The sequence below is a fragment of the Gadus macrocephalus genome, chromosome 12 (genome assembly GCF_031168955.1).
Source record: "Gadus macrocephalus chromosome 12, ASM3116895v1".
Taxonomy (NCBI): Eukaryota; Metazoa; Chordata; class Actinopteri; order Gadiformes; family Gadidae; genus Gadus; species Gadus macrocephalus.
The window spans coordinates 3,101,052-3,120,508 of NC_082393.1; the positions used below are offsets into that span (position 1 = coordinate 3,101,052).

The 19,457-nt window shown below is 46.0% G+C and overlaps 2 protein-coding genes across 5 annotated transcripts; one reads left to right on the plus strand and one right to left on the minus strand.

Moving 5' to 3' along the window:
- Positions 1–350: 350 nt before the first annotated feature.
- polr2h (RNA polymerase II, I and III subunit H) lies at positions 351–4,369 on the minus strand. Of its 2 annotated transcripts, none has more exons than XM_060066570.1 (6): positions 4,185–4,369; positions 3,829–3,922; positions 3,493–3,576; positions 2,659–2,752; positions 2,322–2,405; positions 351–805 (listed from the first exon to the last, which is right to left on the minus strand). In XM_060066570.1, the coding sequence occupies exons 2-6, from the start codon at positions 3,899–3,901 to the stop codon at positions 688–690; spliced, it is 453 nt and encodes a 150-aa protein (XP_059922553.1). In that variant the 5' UTR covers positions 3,902–3,922; positions 4,185–4,369; the 3' UTR covers positions 351–687. The 2 variants fall into 2 exon arrangements, with proteins under 2 accessions (XP_059922553.1, XP_059922552.1); XM_060066569.1 differs by having other exon boundaries at positions 3,829–3,926; positions 4,185–4,368.
- A 194-nt stretch (positions 4,370–4,563) lies between these two features.
- Positions 4,564–19,222, plus strand: LOC132468932 (lisH domain-containing protein ARMC9). Of its 3 annotated transcripts, none has more exons than XM_060066765.1 (16): positions 4,564–4,751; positions 5,112–5,186; positions 5,314–5,442; positions 5,693–5,863; positions 6,349–6,504; positions 6,835–6,927; positions 8,356–8,380; positions 8,698–8,855; positions 9,299–9,397; positions 9,996–10,031; positions 12,215–12,249; positions 12,603–12,714; positions 15,000–15,092; positions 16,061–16,151; positions 18,117–18,240; positions 18,769–19,222. In XM_060066765.1, the coding sequence occupies exons 1-16, from the start codon at positions 4,710–4,712 to the stop codon at positions 19,094–19,096; spliced, it is 1,767 nt and encodes a 588-aa protein (XP_059922748.1). In that variant the 5' UTR covers positions 4,564–4,709; the 3' UTR covers positions 19,097–19,222. The 3 variants fall into 3 exon arrangements, with proteins under 3 accessions (XP_059922748.1, XP_059922750.1, XP_059922749.1); XM_060066767.1 differs by having other exon boundaries at positions 5,090–5,186; positions 18,769–19,217; XM_060066766.1 differs by lacking the exon at positions 9,996–10,031 and having other exon boundaries at positions 18,769–19,218.
- Positions 19,223–19,457: the final 235 nt, after the last annotated feature.

A 19,457-nucleotide genomic window follows, 5' to 3' on the forward strand; every position in this document is an offset into this window, starting at 1 on the left:
CATGTATGGCCCCAGCAGTGTTCCCATCCTGTGACTCCCATTATGGTGTACACTGAGAAGCCTGTGTAACACATTGCTATGTGGGACTCGTTTAACTCAATTTCAATTTGGTGTCACAAGCATTCTGGTTAAACTTGTTTCCAACGAAATACAGAACACTTAGCCCATGGAATCCAAACTATTTGCAAGACCATAGCATATTGTTAAAGATCAGCATTTTATAGACTGAAATTAATCCTTAGACTATATGAAGGATTTTAACAATATAAAGCCTTAACAATATAAAGCCAGAAAAATAAAACCAAATTTGGTGAGCAACAGCTTTAAAAATCGACACAATACACAATCTATTGTTATAAAAAAAAGAAATGTTTTATTTACAGCGGATGACATTTGCATTTTTTTTTGTCCCATTGATCATTTTTTTTCTAAAGCGATCCATCCCTTGGAAAACGATTTAAGTAACCGAATAAAAACAAAATATGAAGCAATTGACGTCCTTCCCGTTTCCTCTGGGCTAAAGTTTGAGCTAGCATGACAGCGTGAGCTTCACTCTGAGGAGGTTGGAATGAGGCGTCTGGGTGCGTGCAGTTCAGTTCAACACCACGGCAGCCGTCGGCCATAGCAAAGGACTAGAGGGCTCAGCGTCGGTGGGGATCGGGGTAAAACAACAGCAGCAGGGGTGCCTTAGAAGGCCAGCTTCTTCATGAGCAGGTAGACCCTGGAGTCCACCTCGAAGCCGTGGAGGTTGTTGGCGTCTCCCTGGAGCCTCATCAGGAGCCCGCCGTACGAGACGTAGGCCGAGCTGGAAGAACGAGAGCAACAGTGGGCAGTGGGCAGAGAAGCCTGCAAGGGCGCCTGGGCGGTACCTCTTTGTAGAGCCCCTGATATAGGGGCTTTACAATAAGATTATACGATAAAAAGAGACCCCCATTTTACCCCTGGGTGTGGGTGTGATTAGCCATTACAAGCCGTTTGTAAATCTGCCATATGCTGTGTTTTAGTGACATCACAAGTGGGAGTGTCCCCTAGACAGGGCTCCAGACTAACTTTTTCCTTGGGTGCACTGGTGCGCCTAAATTTTGAATTTGGGTGCACCAGCACGTATTTATGGTGCACCCAAGTTTTGAGTTGTTGGGGGGGGGGGGGGGGGGGGCAACCCGGGCAGCTGCACCGGTTGCACCGTTGATATTTACGCCATTGATTAATAATATCTTGACCATTAAATAAATGCCGAATCTGTATCTCTCATAAAGAATATCGTCAGACAATGCCAAGGGATCGGTTCTGTCCGGAAAAACCCTCTGTCTCCGGAGAGACGCCTGTACGATAAGTGCGTCGAGGTCCATGGGAACACCCACAAATGGTGACGCCATTATCGGAGGAGGGGCTAGGAAGCTGCGCACGCCGATATAAGTAGCCGATCTCCGGGTAGACTCGCTGAAAAGCTGCTCCCGACCAGGTTTGGTTGCGAGCGTAAGTCACCATGGTGATACAGCGACGCTTAAAGAGATCGACTTTCATGGTACAGCTAACCCAGGCTTTCAGCTCAACATGCCTCGCTAACCCTCTAATCGAGCTTCGTAGTACAGGCCCCTGGATTGGGCTTCGCGGGTTTGTTTCCCGGCGTTTCTATTGTTACCGGTCTTGCGTGTTCCAACGGTTTATTAGGTGTCTAATAAATCGCTGTGTAATCAATACTTCATTCACTGCCTCTTCCGTGGTTATTACAATATTATGAATGGACTGCTCTGTAAAAAAATAAATAATAATAATTATACCAGATGGATACATTTTCAGTCGCACCGGTGCGCCCAATAAAATATTTGGTCGCACTACCCCGAATTCTAGGCGCATGTGCGCCCAAATTAGGCGCACTCTGGAGCCCTGCCCCTAGATGTATGGTACATATATAATAAGCAACATCTGTTGCAGTCCACAGGGCAGGCTGGTAGACTGATCTACCCAGCATACATATAGGTGGACACTCCCAACTTTTGATGACACTAAATCACAGAAAAGGGCAAATTGTCAGTGTAGCCCTGATTTGTTACTCTTTATCACACCCTTTATATAAACACACCCGTGTTTTCCGCATTAATATTCTGTCGAGTCAAATGACTCTTCTTACATTAGGATTCTGCTTTAAAGTTCCAAGGAGAACTAAACCAATTATAACTCTGAAACTGATCAAGTCATTTTGGGCTCTTTTGATCTAAAAGCACATGCCAAAAGCCTGAATCCTCCTGTTCCATTTAACTTCAACCAAAGACATACATACACACACAGAAAAATGTAAAACAAAGCAAAAGATCACTTACAGGCGTGTGGCTGCTTCCGTGGAGGTCTCGTCTCCCTCGATCTTATAAACCTTTCCATACATTACGTAGTCAAACTGGTCTGCTCTGTAGAATGAACATATGGAAGAAGGTAAGCAAAACAGTAATGGGATGAGATTTTTACTAATGCATAAAATAGAGTGCCAACTTACATTACCTGCCCTGTAAATACATATAAAAATTCTATAACATTACTTATTTGATCTTTTTAGTCCATATGTCTGTACACTTGGGGGTGTTAGAATATGTATATTCTTTGTATGTTTAGGACGGGGGTTGGCAAACAGAGGCCGTTTCAGATAATGACAGGAACACCCACCTAGAAGGGCGGTCATCCTGGGGGTTGTACTCCCCGTCATCCGGCGTTCCGTCCTCGTATAACGTGCTGGCGATGACCAGCCGGAACTTGTCCCCTAGTAAGTAAATTCAATTTAGAAAGCACATTTACACGCAACATAACGGCCCACGGTGCTGAACAGTGGATAACTGAAAAGACCAATAATACAAAAAACACATTAGACCAATAGTCTTACTTATATAAAACATAAATAAAAGGAAACTTTCAATATCAGTGAAATACATCAGCGATTGGTTTGTCGTTATGGTACTTAGAAAAAGAGCATTACTTACACCATTCTACACATAGGGGTTATTATTATACATAGGGATTAGTATTCTAGCACTGTAAAACCCTGATCCAATGTCTGAATGAGTGAGCTACGGAAATGGTTATTGCAATTGCATAACATGGCGGCACAGATTAAAATGTTCCTGATGATACAAACAGCTGAGCGTGGTGACTGAGAGACCCAGACAATTGAACATGTCATCCGCGTACAGTTTTTTCATTCAATGCAAACATTAATTAGCCCCTGCCTAGTTTACCCAATATCGCATAATATACTACTAATTGAAAATGGTGAGGTTGAATACAAACTACTGTTTTACCTACTTTCCAGGTTCGAGATAGGATGGTTATGTTTCAAATGGTGACAAACAATATTTTTGTATATCATTCCAGATGATAGTAATATGATTGCCAGCACAAGGATGTGTTGGTCAGGGGAATAACTTCAAAGATCGGCTCCGAACCCGGAATGTTGTTTGATCCCCATCATGATCTCTTAACGTAGTATATTATATATATTCTCACCTAGATCAACAGGATAAATCTGGATGTTCACATCCAATATGAGGTCCATCTTGAACGACTCACTTTCACAGTGCAGACGCGACACTGTAGAAAAGATCAGTACATAGTTTGTGTTAAACATACGCACAGATCACCTTTACCAGAATCCAAATGCCACTTACTACACAATGATGTGGTGAAGAAAATCTGATGCGTCTTGGCATGCATATTGTCCTAACGTTAAAAGTAGTAAAACCAACATAACAGTGCCTCGGTAAAGCTGACAGTTTTTTGCGTTGCAAACTAAAGAAAGTGTCAGGTCAATGTAGATCTAAAATAACAGTACATAGATCTTACCTCTGTCAAACTTTTTGCCATCTGGATCAATATCCTTCACGTCAAAGATGTCCTCAAATAGAATCCCAGCCATGGTGATGGGAGACTATGGTATCTATCTGGGAACATGGTTTAATACACAACTGATGGTACTGGATGACATATACGCGCTTACAAGAGCCAGGTGAATTTAACACAACAATAAATTAGCATCCCTCCACAGTTTAATGTAATATAGTAGTAGCATAAAGACTACGATGGTATAAACAGTGTGTTTGTGTGTGTGTATGGGGTAACAACAACTGGAAAGGACTGCAACGCTAGTTAGCCATTAGCCGCATGGAAGCTTGTTTCCAGTTTAAAATCTCTCAACTTACCATAAAATTAAACCAAAGTGATGTGTTGTTCCAGAGGACTACAACAATTTCGTCGGATGTGTCCAACGGGTAGGTGTTATGAAAAAATGATGTTTTTCAGTAAACTTTCATTCATCACTATGGCAAATTAAAATCTACCCGCGCCACAACAATGTGCGCGAACTTTACCCTTTGAACCGGATATGATTCTCCTGTAAAAATAAAAGTAAGCAAATTTAGTTTTTGATTTTTGTTAAATATTCATTGGGGAAGATAGTATACTTTCGTTCCCCTTTCGATTACAAATGGACTAATAAAATAAAAAACAACGGAAAAAAAAAACCGACTCATTCAAGGTGAGCATTTGCGACGCTTTCTGGCGGTCTCCCCTTTACGGCTCTGTTTTAACAACAACCCGGTTGCTAGGTGTTCTGCCTTGGCGTCCTGCTATGTACCGTTGCTAATTTATGAGTGTTATTGTTATGTATATTTAAACTGTTATGAGCAGTTTGTGGATTATGGATTACACATACACATGTTCTCTTGATGGGCGTTACGGGTTCGCAACATACAAAACATTATAAAAAGGTATGTTTTATGCCACAATGAGAAAGCATATACGTGGTTAAGGTCTAAATTTACCTTGTATGTCCCCTCGCAAACGTTCCCTAAGATAGCCCTAGTACTGAGCTATTATCGCGGTTGATATAGTAATTGTGTTAGTTCATCATGAATACCATGGTCGTGTAGATGCACGACTATATGTCGGATTAATCTTGTATCTCATGTTTAAAAGTGTGCTGTCTTCCTCTGAGGCATAACGTTTGTTTCTAGTCAGCATTCAGTTGAACTAAATAACACATTTCAGCACTCACTTCGCTTCTCAATAATAGGAAGACATCTTTACACCTCTTTGTTTGTAATAGAAAACAATACCACGTCGTTTAGATGAATTCCAGAGAGCCAGTTCAGATGGGCGAAACTTTGGCGAATGAGGCAGACTTTCTGGGGATGATCAAGGAGGTAAGAACAACATAACAGTCCCAACTAGTTCATGATAATGTATAACAGAGACAATTTCCAGCTTGGTTTACTGTTGTAAACCTGTGATGCATTTTAAAGTATTTGTATGACTTTTCTATTTTGCTAGTATCTAAAGTATGCAGAATTCACCGAGACCACTCGCAGTTTTGAAAAGGAATGCCAAAACAAGGGCAAGCTCGTCTCGAAACCTCAAGGACAGAACCGACAGAGAGAATCAAAGAACGTCACCATTCAGGTAAACTTGTACTACTCTGACCCAATCTGAACGATCACTCATAACCAGTGGACTGAAGGCTCATAGGTAGGTCTGTTGACATATTTTTATAATGAACAATCTAGATGCATAGAATATATCAAGATAGAATATAAATATCGATGTTTTGGAAAGTCTTAATATTTAGAAAATATCTGTTTATAGCTTATCTAAATCTCAACATTTCAGAAGCTTCCTCTTTTTCCAAGGCCCTCTGATTTTTGTTCAACAGAGAGACTTGCTTGGCTGCTTCGACGACGGGGACCACAAGGTGTTCTTTGAGCTGTGGAAAGAACACGTACCCCCTGAGGTCAAGGATACGGAACCCCTGGCTCTGCGTCTGGAGTTCTATCTTCACATTCACTTCACCATCTACCCTCTGAAGAATCACCCCGGCAGAGATGTACGTGCACTTCCATATGCAACAAAAAATCACGATGACCGCGTTCCACTTTGAAAGAATAATCACATAAATTCATCACAAATTCACCAAACTCATCATAAATCTTGTTAAAACACGAGATTATTCAATGCTTGCTACCACTGATTACCTCAAAAAGAACCACTTAAGTGTATTTAAACTCCTCGATGTCACTGACACAAAGCCACCTTTCAGAGGATCGCTTTTATTCCCTCTGAGCCCTGACTGTCAAATCATCATCAACCAGCAGATGTCATAATTGTTTCGTCCATTATTATATCTTTTTTTTTATTATTCGTCCGTCTTGGAAGATGCCCCATTCATTCAAAGCTTTCCATGTTTCATTTATTCTTTTTATTTTGCACAGCTGAACCACAATAACAATGGTGCATCCACCTGAAGTCGACATTGAGATGTGTATCTTACTGTATATTTATGCCAATGTTTGCACTCGTTGTGTTCTTCAGGACCTGGCTGAGTTTGAGGAGAGGATCTTCCACCTGAAGCACTACCTGGAGACACGGGGGGCCGCACTGAGCCAGACCACCGAGTTCCTCCCGTACTACGCCCTGCCCTTCGTGCCAAACCCCAAAGTCCACCCCTCCTTCCGGGAACTCTTTCAGGTGCCTCGTTTGTTCCTGAATCGCCCTGAAATGAAAGCCGATGAATAGAGCGGATGATCCGAAGCCTATATTGCCTATATTTGCAACATCAAATGTTTAATTCTGCGTCCCTAGAGACCCTTTTTTGTGTCTCTGTGCCTTGAGTGTGAGGGTTCACCGAAAGCCGATACCACCTGACATTGAACGTTACTCTGTTATATACTGCTTATGTATGTGAACTGATGTTGTAATTTTACGCCTTAATCTCAGAATATCATAAATCAAAGTTTCACTAGCTCTCTTATCACACGTTCTGTGTGTGTGTGTGCGTGTGCGTCTGTGTGTGTACAGGATTCCTGGATACCAGAGTTGAAGGAAAAGTTGGAGAAGTTTCTTTCGGTGGCCTTGAAGGCATCCAACCTCCCCAGGCTGCTCACCTTATACGTATCCTTCATCCTGGACAACGTGTACAAATGTATTAGCTTTTATTAATATTCAAACACGTTATGGGGGATGTATTGGGTAACAGTCGTCCTTTGCAAAAAGCACCAACGGTGCTGAGAGTTGTGTCTGCACAACATCCTTTGTGTGTTTGATAATCACGGTGAAGTCTTTCAGGTTCAGGCTGCTGGAAATGAAAGGAAACCAAACAGTGGAATGTGAAGCAATGCCATGAGGCTTAAAAAGAGATCGACTACTCATCACTGGCCTTTTGAGGAGAAGAATGCTCGTTTCAGATTTCTGTTTGTGAATCTGTCATGCCATTTTTGGTAAACCTACCCCAATTGTGTTGGTGAAATTATCATGTATTTGATGATTTTCTTAAGGGGTTAAGCCTGGGATCATATTGATGATGGTATATACCGCACCAAATGCTTTCACTTTTGGGTTGAATTCAGGCCACTGGCAGTGTGACCCTGCCAAATCACAGGCACTCTTTTCAGAGCCCATTCAGCCTATTCACAACCTGCTCAGAGTCATTCACGATACATGTCCAAGCTAGTTCAAGTTGTGCTCCCCATTGTTTCCAGACAAAGCCTGCTGATAAAAATTGGCCCCAAACCACAGTGTAGCAACCCAGCAGCAGTGTAAACCTGTTGCTTCTGCAAAAACCTATAAACCTGTGTAAGCTCAGAGTGGGGTGTCATCTTCTGGCTGCTAAGGGGCACATTTAAGTCTCCAATGATAATAAGCTCTCAATGGCGTTTTTTCAGGTTTTTTTACTCGGTTGTTGTTGACATTCACATACCCCGTCTGTCTATAGTATTCATGCTATGTTCATGTACCACAGACCATGTTATCATTCAGTGATCCACCTTGATCCATCCGCATTGTAAACCGTGAGACAATGGAGATTATTTATAAATGGTATATACGAAACCAAATGCCTTATATTATACATGCATACATTAGAAGGGGACATTTTTGACATAATTGTGAAAATTAGGCTACTGAGTTTATCTAGGTTTCTGACTGAAGTTCCGATTGAACAGTGTGAGGTGGAGGTATCTGGTGCCATGGGTGGTGGCGGGGTCCATGCAGCATTTATCTAAGGAGAACCAAGAACGGAGGGTACTCTTGACGCTCCAATGATCTTATTCCATGAGGCAGACCGATACAAAGCATGTCCTGACGTCCGCACCTCTCCAAGCAGGATGCTCGGGGCTTGACGAACAATGCATGTTTGTCTCGGAGCATGTCATCCAGAAAGACACGGCCATCTCTGGGCTTTGAGGTCCCCACGAGCCTCCCCGGAGATCTGTGTTGGCCGAACGCCAGCTATAACCATCGAGTGCCAATTGTGTCATCGAACCACTGTTTGTAGCATTCACGGTCCGAATATGTGATCGATCCTTGACACGCGTGACGCAGAAGGAGGGAGGCCGGGGCACCAAAGGTAATTATACCCATTTGAATATGCAATGGCCATCTTTTCTGAAGACGCCACACCCACCTCCTGAGTTCCAAAACGATCTGTTATTTTTGGCCCCTTCCCTTCTACCATTTAATAAAAAAAATGCATAGTAGTATATAATATGCATGGGTTCATGCGTGGCATTCATCACAGATCAGTGGTTTACGTTGAGCGTGTGTGTGTGTGTGTGTGTGTGTGTGTGTGTGTGTGTGTGTGTGTGTGTGTGTGTGTGTGTGTGTGTGTGTGTGTGTGTGTGTGTGTGTGTGTGTGTGTGTGTGTGTGTGTGTGTGTCTCCGCAGAGGCCATGCAGCAGATGCAGCTCCAGCTGGCCGAGTCGGAGCGGAAGGCCAACAACGCCACGCGGTGGTTGGGCAAGATGCACGGCGACTACCGCAACCTGATCGGCATCACGGCCGAGCTGGTGGACTCCCTGGAGGCCACGGCCAGTGGGAAGATGGTGGGGCCCCCACGCGACACAATCGGGCCGTCAAATGCACATAATGACACACGGGTTATTTTGAAGCTTATTGTTATTGCAAAGTGTTTAGTTGTTTAGATGATGGTCGTTATCCAAAGTGACGGTATCACAGGATTGTCATTAGGATATTAAAGCGAGTGGGGGGGTTAGGGAATCTACAGGTTTTCCTACAGTTTAGGCTCAAGATATTGGGAATCAAAACCAGTACATTTTGTTTGGGTGTCCAACTCCCTAGCCACTTGAATATTCATAAATTATATGATTATTTTGGGGCAAAGAAATTGATATTGATATATTTTGCATATCTGTATGAATTGCTCCCCTATACATATGTATGATACAAACATGATACATTCTTTCACATACAGACCCATGCTTTAAAGACTAAGTAACTGTTGTGTATTGTGCTTTGTTTGAGGCAGATCTCGGCAGAGTACATCAAGAACATATGTGTGCGTCTCTTCAGCAGCCAAATGAGTCAGAGTGTTGCACAGAGCGTCGACTTTACCAGGCCAGGCACAGTGAGTGCACACACACACACACACACACACACACACACACACACACACACACACACACACACACACACACACACACACACACACACACACACACACACACACACACACACACACACACACACACGCGCGCTCACTTTTGATTCCCATAGTGTTTTAGAGTTACGGGTTCTCTTTCATAAACAAAGAGAAACATAGATCTACGGTTAATATATATAGTTTGATAGATGTATAGATAGATAGACCAACCCATAGACAAATATGGATTGAAGTTAACGCTGTTTCTGAAAGTGAACAGCAAGTGGTGCTTTTGTTCGGCGGACAACGACCTGCATTGTACGAGGAACAGATAATCTCTTAAGGCCATCTACGGTCGATTTCCCACACGGCTCTGGGGATTCCTATGAAACAGTAAAAGCGTTCTGCGAAGACTGAAATGTGATGACGGCCCTTGTCGTCCACGTCGACGCGCCCAAGCACGGCTCCGACGCCTCGCCATTCATCCCGCTTCCTGATCTCAACCCCTGTGTTCTCTGTGTTTGTGTTGTTGTTGTCGTTTTCTTTCTGTGTGCGGTGTGTTTGTGGCGCTCCCACCATGAAGGGATATTACTCAATGAGTCCCTATGACGACGGCTATGTAAGTGTCATACCTTTTTTCATCCCTGCTTGCGTTCCTCTTTCCTGCAAGCGGTTTACCCTTCATCGTCCTCCTCCTCCTCCTCCTCCTCACAGCCCGCCGGTCTCTCTTCTCCCTCTGCACCTTCGTCTTGTTCACCATCTCTTTCTCCCCGTCCCGTCGCCCTGCGCTGCGATGTTTCTATACCTTTGTTCCCCTGCCCTTTGTATCTTTCCCATATTGCCTCCCGTGTCCTTATAGCTCCCAATAGAGTGGCCTAGTTTGAGGCGCTGCAAGACCACCTCCATTGTCCGTACACTTATGGGGACAAAAACCACAATATGAGGGCGTACCTCATAAACAGATGACACAGTCATTGTCGACCTGTGAAGTCGTTTGCTTTCTCAAACGATCGAGGGGCCTTTCATATCCGACGTCTCGTTTGTTTAACGAGAAAGGAGGGCGTGTAATGGAGTGGGGTGGAGAGATGGTTTAGTCCGGGACTTTTGTGTGTAAAACCTGTGTCGCTCTGCCCCGTTTGTCATGAGAGAACATGGCTCAAATTTGCTTGACGATCGTTTGAACTGGGAAATGATGGCAAAGATGGTGGTGTTGCATTATTAATCAGACAACAGCTTGCTAACAGATAGTGAGACACCATGATTATTGTGATATCTCTTGTTAAAGTAACACAGGAAATGTTTTGCCTTTAGCTTGCCTCCAGCTGACCAATTATATTGACACTGGTAATTAACTCAATGGTCAATCAGACTCCAGTCAAATATTTATTTTTACTTGTATGGATCAAAATACCAGGCCCATATTGCACAGTGGAAGACCGATCCCATAATCCCACAGTTAAGGTATTATTGTGCCATGTTGCATTGTATTTAAATGTCACTCAACAGATTATTTGTCAATTATCTCATGCGTAATTCACTGTGGGGAGAAATCAACACACACGCTGAAACACAAACCCGTGTGTGGCAGAGCTCCGCAGTATATCTCTTTGAGAAAACCCCCCCCACTCTGGGCCCCCGACGATTAAGCGCATCGAGTACACAGCACGCAGGTGGATCTATTGTCATATTTTGCCTGGCTCCAGTTTCGATGTGTTTCTCTTACCACGGCATATTTCGCACGCAAAGCATCGATAGCCAAGAGGCATCTGCCTCGTTGCTTCCTGATGACTCGGATGTACGCCCACGCACCCCTCTCCCAACCGGCCCCGGTACACTGGGAACAGGGCACGGCTTTTAACTTTGCATCCCAGAGCTGTTTGGCAGCACAGGTGGTTAGAAAGATCACAGGCAAGCAAGGACAAGGGCCCAGGGTCCCCGTTCCCCCCACCCTCATATTGGGGTTTGAATGCCAAAACTGTTGATGTTGGTTCAATCTGTGAGTCAGGAGCTGGAGAGACCGGTCGTGGTTTTGTGGTGGGACTCAGTGCCTCAACATCACCTTGCACATAGGACAGGAAATGTGTTTTTTAACATTCACCCCGAGCACATGAGTCCTCAACTTCTAAGGGATAACTCTATAAGGGATAGACGTCAACAGGTTGGATCTCAGAAGTCTAAAGCCCCTTTAAGTCATGAAAACACACTCCTAATTCGTATCACTACCACCACCACCACCACCATCAGTACTGCTATGTACTGCTGCTACCGGATACAGGCCCATTGCAAAGGTGTAGTGAGATTACAGCAAAAACTAACAACAAACCAAACTAACAAAAACAACTGGTCTTGTTATTAACCACTGGGTTAACCACGTTAGTCCATTCGCCACGTTAGTCCATTCGTAGATCCAACGGTGTTGGATCTACCTGGATTACCTGTCACTCATTGCATGGAGCCTGTCGCAGAATGGAGAACCACTGGTGGGGGGGGGAGGTGGGTTTAGCATGTCCTAACATTACATGCATGATGTGCACGCATGCCCGTGTCAATGCAGTAGAGAACCTCACTGTCTTTAAGGCGAGATAGGAAGGAGGAGTCTCAGGTAAGTTCTTAAAGACAAACCAATTGCAATCTGCATCAGAGCATTTTTTGTCACGATCACTGTTCTATACCTTTTGGATGATATAAATCGGATGATAGTAGAAAAATCGAAATCAATGCAACTGATATTAGTTTATTCTACTGTTTCTGCTCCTCTTATCCTCCACTCTGTTGTCCCTCTGCCCTGTCTGTCCCCCTCAGGCCTCCTCGCTGCTACGGGCGTCCATCGAACCGCAGTAAGAATTTCCAGCTAAGTGTTTGCCTGGAAGGGCTGGATGTTACTTGTGAACACCTGACCTTTGTCCAAATGTGTTGCTATGATTTCCTGGGATTGACGAGCGTGGCCTCCTCTCCTTCTCTTTCCTTTCTCCTCCTCCTACTCTCCTCCCCTCTTTTCTTCTCTCCCCACCTCTTCTCTCACCCATTTCCCCCCCCCCCGTTTCTCCAATATCCTCCTCTCCTTCTCTTCTCCCATCTTCTCTCCTCTCCCCGCCACTTCCCCTTCTTCTCTCACCTTTTTCTCCCCCCCCCTCCCTGTTTCTCAAATGTCCTCCTCGTCTCCCCCCTCGTCTCCCCCTCGTCCCCTCAGGAAGTCCCGGGAGGTGCCCCTGCTGCCCTCCCTGGACTACGACCGTCTGAAGAGGGACTTGCTGGGGGGCTCGGAGCGCCTCCGCTGCCTGCTGCTCCAGGCTCTGCGCTGGGTGAGTGGCTCGCCTCAACGCCAAACCAACGCCCTCCTTTAACAAAGAGAGACCTCTCGTTGGCCAGGTTTGTGATGGTGCATGTCGGCATGTTCCGTGGTCTCTGATTGGCCAGGTTCGTGTTAGCATCTGTCGGCAAGTTCCTTGGTCTCTCATTGGCCAGGTTCGTGATAGCATCTGTCGGCAAGTTCCTTGGTCTCTCATTGGCCAGGTTCGTGTTAGCATCTGTCGGCAAGTTCCTTGGTCTCTGATTGGCCAGGTTCGTGATAGCATCTGTCGGCAAGTTCCTTGGTCTCTCATTGGCCAGGTTCGTGTTAGCATCTGTCGGCAAGTTCCTTGGTCTCTGATTGGCCAGGTTCGTGATAGCATCTGTCGGCAAGTTCCTTGGTCTCTCATTGGCCAGGTTCGTGTTAGCATCTGTCGGCAAGTTCCTTGGTCTCTCATTGGCCAGGTTCGTGATAGCATCTGTCGGCAAGTTCCTTGGTCTTTCATTGGCCAGGTTCGTGATAGTATTTGTCGGCAAGTTCCGTGGTCTCTCATTGGCCAGGTTCGTGATAGTATCTGGAGGGCAAGTTCCGTGGTCTCTCATTGGCCAGGTTTGTGTTAGCATCTGTCGGCAAGTTCCTTGGTCTCTCATTGGCCAGGTTCGTGATAGCATCTGTCGGCAAGTTCCTTGGTCTCTCATTGGCCAGGTTCGTGATAGCATCTGTCGGCAAGTTCCTTGGTCTCTCATTGGCCAGGTTCGTGATGGTGCATGTCGGCATGTTCCATGGTCTCTCATTGGCCAGGTTCGTGATAGCATCTGTCGGCAAGTTCCTTGGTCTCTCATTAGCCAGGTGCGTGATAGTGCATGTCGGCTTTTTCTGTGGTCTCTCGTAATTCTCGTTCATGCTGTTCATCGTTACATCACTTGCGTATTTCGCTTTTACCCAAAGGGTACCCAAAATGTGTTGATACTTTAGAATACAGGAGTGGAAAGGAGACCGCTGTGGGTGGTCATTTAGGGCCGGCACTTATAAACTACCCATGACTGCGACGAAGATGTGGTTGCCCGGTAGAACCAAATGTTTCCACCGAATATGCGTGAATATACAAAATAGTTTTTCATCAGTCACAACTCAGTCGAGCCTCTCCATTTGCTGTCTGCACACATGACTCCGGTGGTAACACACGTAATAAAGCACATGCATGCTTTATTATAGAGTGAGATAGAGAGGAAGGTATGGGAGATAGAGGGGAGGACATGCAGCAAATGACCACGGGCTGGACTATAAACCCGGGTCGCTGCGTTCAGGACTGAGCCTATATGGTACAGGCCCTACCCGGTGAGCTACCCGGGCAGCCTTAACAGATGTACGTTAACTATCGTATTTGGGCGATAGTTTTGCCCTCTGTGCAATTTAAGATCAATAAACCAAACTTGGTAGCCGTATGATAATTTGATCATGGTGTTACACTTAGCACTAGTAGTTGTAATCTAATTTTAATGGATTTCCGGACGCTATCAGGATACTTGGATAGGGATCTTTGTTTATGGTTCTCTTCTTACGTAACGCATTTTGAGCTTTCTGTCTTGGCCATGCTTGTTGAGATAACGGACGCGACTCACGAGCACTATGTGATGTAGATGCCGAACAGGCTACGACTCGTGTTTTATAGTTTAGTATAGCCTTAAGCTTATTGAGCAGCTGCGCTTATGTGTTAAACGGAGATGAATGGAAAGTTACTCTACATTCACATTTATTTATAGTAATACAACAACAACTAGTTCTGTAACTGGAGCTGAGGAGACATTCTCAATGATGCATGACACTATTCTCTGTCAGTCTGTCTCTGTCTCTGTCTCTCTGTCTCTATCTGTCGCTGACTCTGTCTCTGTCTTTGTCTCTCTGTCACTATCTGTCTCTGTCTGTCTCTCTGTCTTTGTCTCTCTGTCTCTATCTGTCTCTGTCTGTCTCTCTGTCTTTTTGTCTCTCTGTCCCTCTTTCCCTGTCTCTCTCCGTCTCTCTCTGTCTCTCTCTGTCCCTCTTTCTCGGTCTTTCTCCGTCTCTCTCTCTCTCCATCTCTCTCTGTCTCTCTCTCTCTCTCTCCCTCTCCGTCTCTCTCCGTCTCTCTCTCTCTCTCCGTCTCTCTCTGTCTCTCTTTCTCGCTCTCTTTCTGTCTCGCTCTCTCGCTCTCTCGCTCTCTCGCTCTTGCTCTCGCTCTCGCTCTCTCTCTCTCGCTCTCGTGTCACCCAAGGTCCTATGCCCATATTTAGGCTTTGGTTTCCTCTCCTCCGTTTCCAGAGACTGACCCGCTCACTCCCCGGGGAGCAGAGAGACACAGTGCTGCAGGCCTACATCAGCAACGACCTGCTGGAGCGCTTCAGCACGCAACAGGTGGAACGCGCACACACACACACACACACACACACACACACACACACACACACACACACACACACACACACACACACACACACATACACATACACACACAGACATTCTGTAGATGAGTACAAAGCCATACGCGCTGTATGGAAGTGCCACAGCCAGATGTGGAGACGTCTTAACCTAATCATGTGAGCAATACACACATTATACTAGGGTTATGGTGGTTTACATCTGACTTTGGAACTAATTAACAGCAATTCTGAGTTTGTTTTTGGTTTTCTCGCTTTTAAAGATATCCCTGTCTATGATTTTGGTTGCTATTAGTTTAAGGGCAATCGAGGATCGATAAAAGGATGTCACGCAGTATTGGGTCGTCCGGTCTGAATCTGTTGCTGCTGGATTGGCCATGGCTTTTTACTGAACCTTCGTTCACCTCTGTATTATTTATCCAAACGCACAACATAACTCGGCCCCATAATGGTGCAGAATTGCTCTCATTTAGCCAGGCGTCCTGCTAGGAATATTCTGCCGTTCCCCTTTTCACCTCACACATTTCACCTCACACACACATCTTTTCCCGATTCTGGAACGCTGAAGTCACTCAGCAGTGTGAAGCACTTTATCCAGGCAGACAAAAGGCACCTACGGCCTTTGTTTTGTTATTCAAGTGAAGCGGGAGACCAAGTCCAAAGCCATGACCCCTCCCGCATTGCATGACCCAGCGTTGCACGGTTGTTGCATGTTCAAACGTGGTGAAGATTCTGTGTAACTACACAACAATGACGTATTGTGTGTCGTGACACAACACTGGTGATATTAACTGCTGCCTCATGACAGTCTCCGGCCTCTGTTTGAACCTATTGTCGCCGTTAACTCTTTTCTGTTTATGCGTGCCATTTTGAGAGAACGTGAGTGTTTATGTTAATCAATAATCAATTGATTAAGATCAATAATGAAATACCGTTTCTTGACAGAGGACCGTGCTTCACTTGATGTGGTCGAAAAACGAAATAGTTTGCCAATACATGGCGCGCCTCATCAATGCATTCACCTCACTTCCAGACGGTAAGTGTTTCCCTGGCCGTGCCCTGAAACGCGACTGAAGACGCTTCTCTGAAAGTCGCTCTCTGACTAGGATGCATTCAGTTGGGTGTGTTTTTTTTTAATATCACTATAGTCCTAATTAAAGTGATATGCAAAATAAACTACCCAACTTAATGTAAATATGCAATGACTATGTTGCATTTAGTTGGGCATTTCTTTTTTACTGCATATCACTATAGTCTTAATTATAGTGAAGGCCAAAAAACACATACCCAACTGATTGCAACATGGTCCGTGTCTTTACATGAAAGCATTATCAGAAGGTTAACTCGGAGAGCCTGGCGATAACGTCGTTCTTTCAACAGAACGGCCGTGACTTTGACAAAAAAAAGCATTTGAAATAGTCCACTTGTGCTGGAAGGCTGAATCCTTCCTCTTTCAGCCTGACATGCCAGGGTGGGGCAGGAAGTGGTCACGGTAAGACAAGGTTAAGATGACAGTCGGATTACCCAGTGTCTTCAATCAGCCCTTCCAGATGCAGAATAGGGAGACTGGGAATTCAATCGAGTTCCACTTACACAGACTCCATCTGATGAACAACAAGTCCAGTCGGTTTCAGTGGGAAAAAAAATCTGAATTTAAAATTGATATATGCTGTAATATAACATCCTTATCCTGGACTATCCGATTTGGCCACCATTTTTGTCTCAAGGGCTCAATTAAGTATCGTATCTTATCTATAGTTATCTCACAACAAACATAGGAACCCAAGGCTTGAAGTTTTCAAAGGAATATTTCAGTAGTGCCAGTAAGGGCGTTAATCAGATTCACGATTCAAGAGTTTTATTTGTCACATACATATCAAAGAAATGTATTGAAATGCAAAGTAGCAATGCCTGCAGGGATTGTGCAACATTCAACATATTAAACATTAAAATAAGGTGACAAATCGAATAAAAAATAAGAAATAAAATAACAATTGAAACATTTGCCCTGTTAATCAATTGCTAATCAACCGTTTGATTTTGATTGACACATGCCACGCCCGTAGCAAACTGTGTGTGTGTGTGTGTGTGTGTGTGTGTGTGTGTGTGTGTGTGTGTGTGTGTGTGTGTGTGTGTGTGTGTGTGTGTGTGTGTGTGTGTGTGTGTGTGTGTGTGTGTGTGTGTGTGTGTGTGTGTGTGTGTGTGTGCGTGCGTGCGTGCGTGCGTGCGTGCGTGCGTGCGTGCGTGCGTGCGTGCGTGCGTGCGTGCGTGCGTGCGTGCGTGCGTGCGTGCGTGCGTGCGTGCGTGCGTGCGTGCGTGCGTGCGTGCGTGCGTGCGTGCGTGCGTGCGTGCGTGCGTGCGTGCGTGCGTGCGTGCGTGCGTGCGTGCGTGCGTGCGTGCGTGCGTGCGTGCGTGCGTGCGTGCGTGCGTGCGTGCGTGCGTGCGTGCGTGCGTGCGTGCGTGCGTGCGTGCGTGCGTGCGTGCGTGCGTGCGTGCGTGCGTGCGTGCGTGCGTGCGTGCGTGCGTGCGTGCGTGCGTGCGTGCGTGCGTGCGTGCGTGCGTGCGTGCGTGCGTGCGTGCGTGCGTGCGTGCGTGCGTGCGTGCGTGCGTGCGTGCGTGCGTGCGTGCGTGCGTGCGTGCGTGCGTGCGTGCGTGCGTGCGTGCGTGCGTGCGTGCGTGCGTGCGTGCGTGCGTGCGTGCGTGCGTGCGTGCGTGCGTGCGTGCGTGCGTGCGTGCGTGCGTGCGTGCGTGCGTGCGTGCGTGCGTGCGTGCGTGCGTGCGTGCGTGCGTGCGTGCGTGCGTGCGTGCGTGCGTGCGTGCGTGCGTGCGTGCGTGCGTGCGTGCGTGCGTGCGTGCGTGCGTGCGTGCGTGCGTGCGTGCGTGCGTGCGTGCGTGCGTGCGTGCGTGCGTGCGTGCGTGCGTGCGTGCGTGCGTGCGTGCGTGCGTGCGTGCGTGCGTGCGTGCGTGCGTGCGTGCGTGCGTGCGTGTTTTCCGGCCGCAGGGCGCCTGTACCTCTCCCACGTTCCCTCTCTGCTGAGGCTGCTGATGGAGGTACTGCGACGCGAGGAGAGGGATTCCTTGAGCCGGGAGAACGTTCTGGTGGCTCTGCAGAAACTCAGCCTCAGGTACCCTCAGCACTCGGCCACCCACTGGCCATGTGATTCAATGCAATTCAACTCTTATTTGTATAGATTCGCATTTATATTGAGGGCATTAAGCAGACTCCATTATCCAAAGTGTCTTACAATAAGTACATTTGAAGAAGAAGAGAACCAACAATATAACGCTGTCGGTACAGGAAGGATGTTCATAGAACCAAGGGCCAAGCAGTAACAATTAAAAAAGCAAAAGCAATGCTAACATTGAATGACTTTCCCCATTGGGAGTTTGATGCAGACATCCCATATTAAACAATAAAAAAATGGGAAATCTTAATGTTTCTTTGATGAACAAGTCTGATAAGTTACTTGTTTATTGACCTATCGTGTTCCCGGCAGCAAGGGGAACAAGTTAAGGTCCGTATCAGGGCCTTATCTCGGTGTGCACAGTGCACAGCTCACCTCCCAGACACACCACCCTGGGGACAGTCGCTCCGTCCCCGCCGTCCGGGTCGGGCGTAGCTCTAACGTGTCTCACCGTCACGGCTCCGGTAGGCGGAGCCAGCAGACGGCCATGATCGAGGACGACCTGATTGGCTGGCTGGTGGACGAGCTCCAGGACGCGGACTGCCTGAGCGACTTCACGCTGCAGTACGCAACGGCCCTGCTGATGAACCTGTGTCTCCGGACCAAAGGTGCTCACCCTGTCTCTCTCTCTCTGAGGTCTCTCTCTCGCTGGACTTTTACAGTTAATTTCTGTCTTAATCTCTCTCTCTCTCTCTCTCTCTCTCTCTCTCTCTCTCTCTCGCTCTCGCTCTCGCTCTGTCTCTCAGAGATTCTAATGCAATTGGCTAGACCTAGTGAGTTAAGGTTAGCTATTTAATGCCCATGTAGAATGGTAGGGGTTCTGATATGTAAATAAGTATCTTGTTTATTTGAGAAATGATAATGCAACAAAAAATGCTAATTTTCAAATATAGCTTTATCATATACTGTATCTTTTTTTTTTTTAACTCTTTATTTATAGATCATATACAGTATCTTTATCATATACTGGGTGAATCTCGTAGGACGGCGATGTTAGTCTCGAGCGGGAAACAAATGGACCAACTTTTCTAATGGGATTCAATGTGTAATGTAATCACTGTTGTACTGTGTAAGCTCTTTGTTTAACTTTATTCTGGGGGCATAAGTGAATTAGCGGCAGGGGGTAGAGGCCATTAGATATCTGCCCGCGGTAAAGG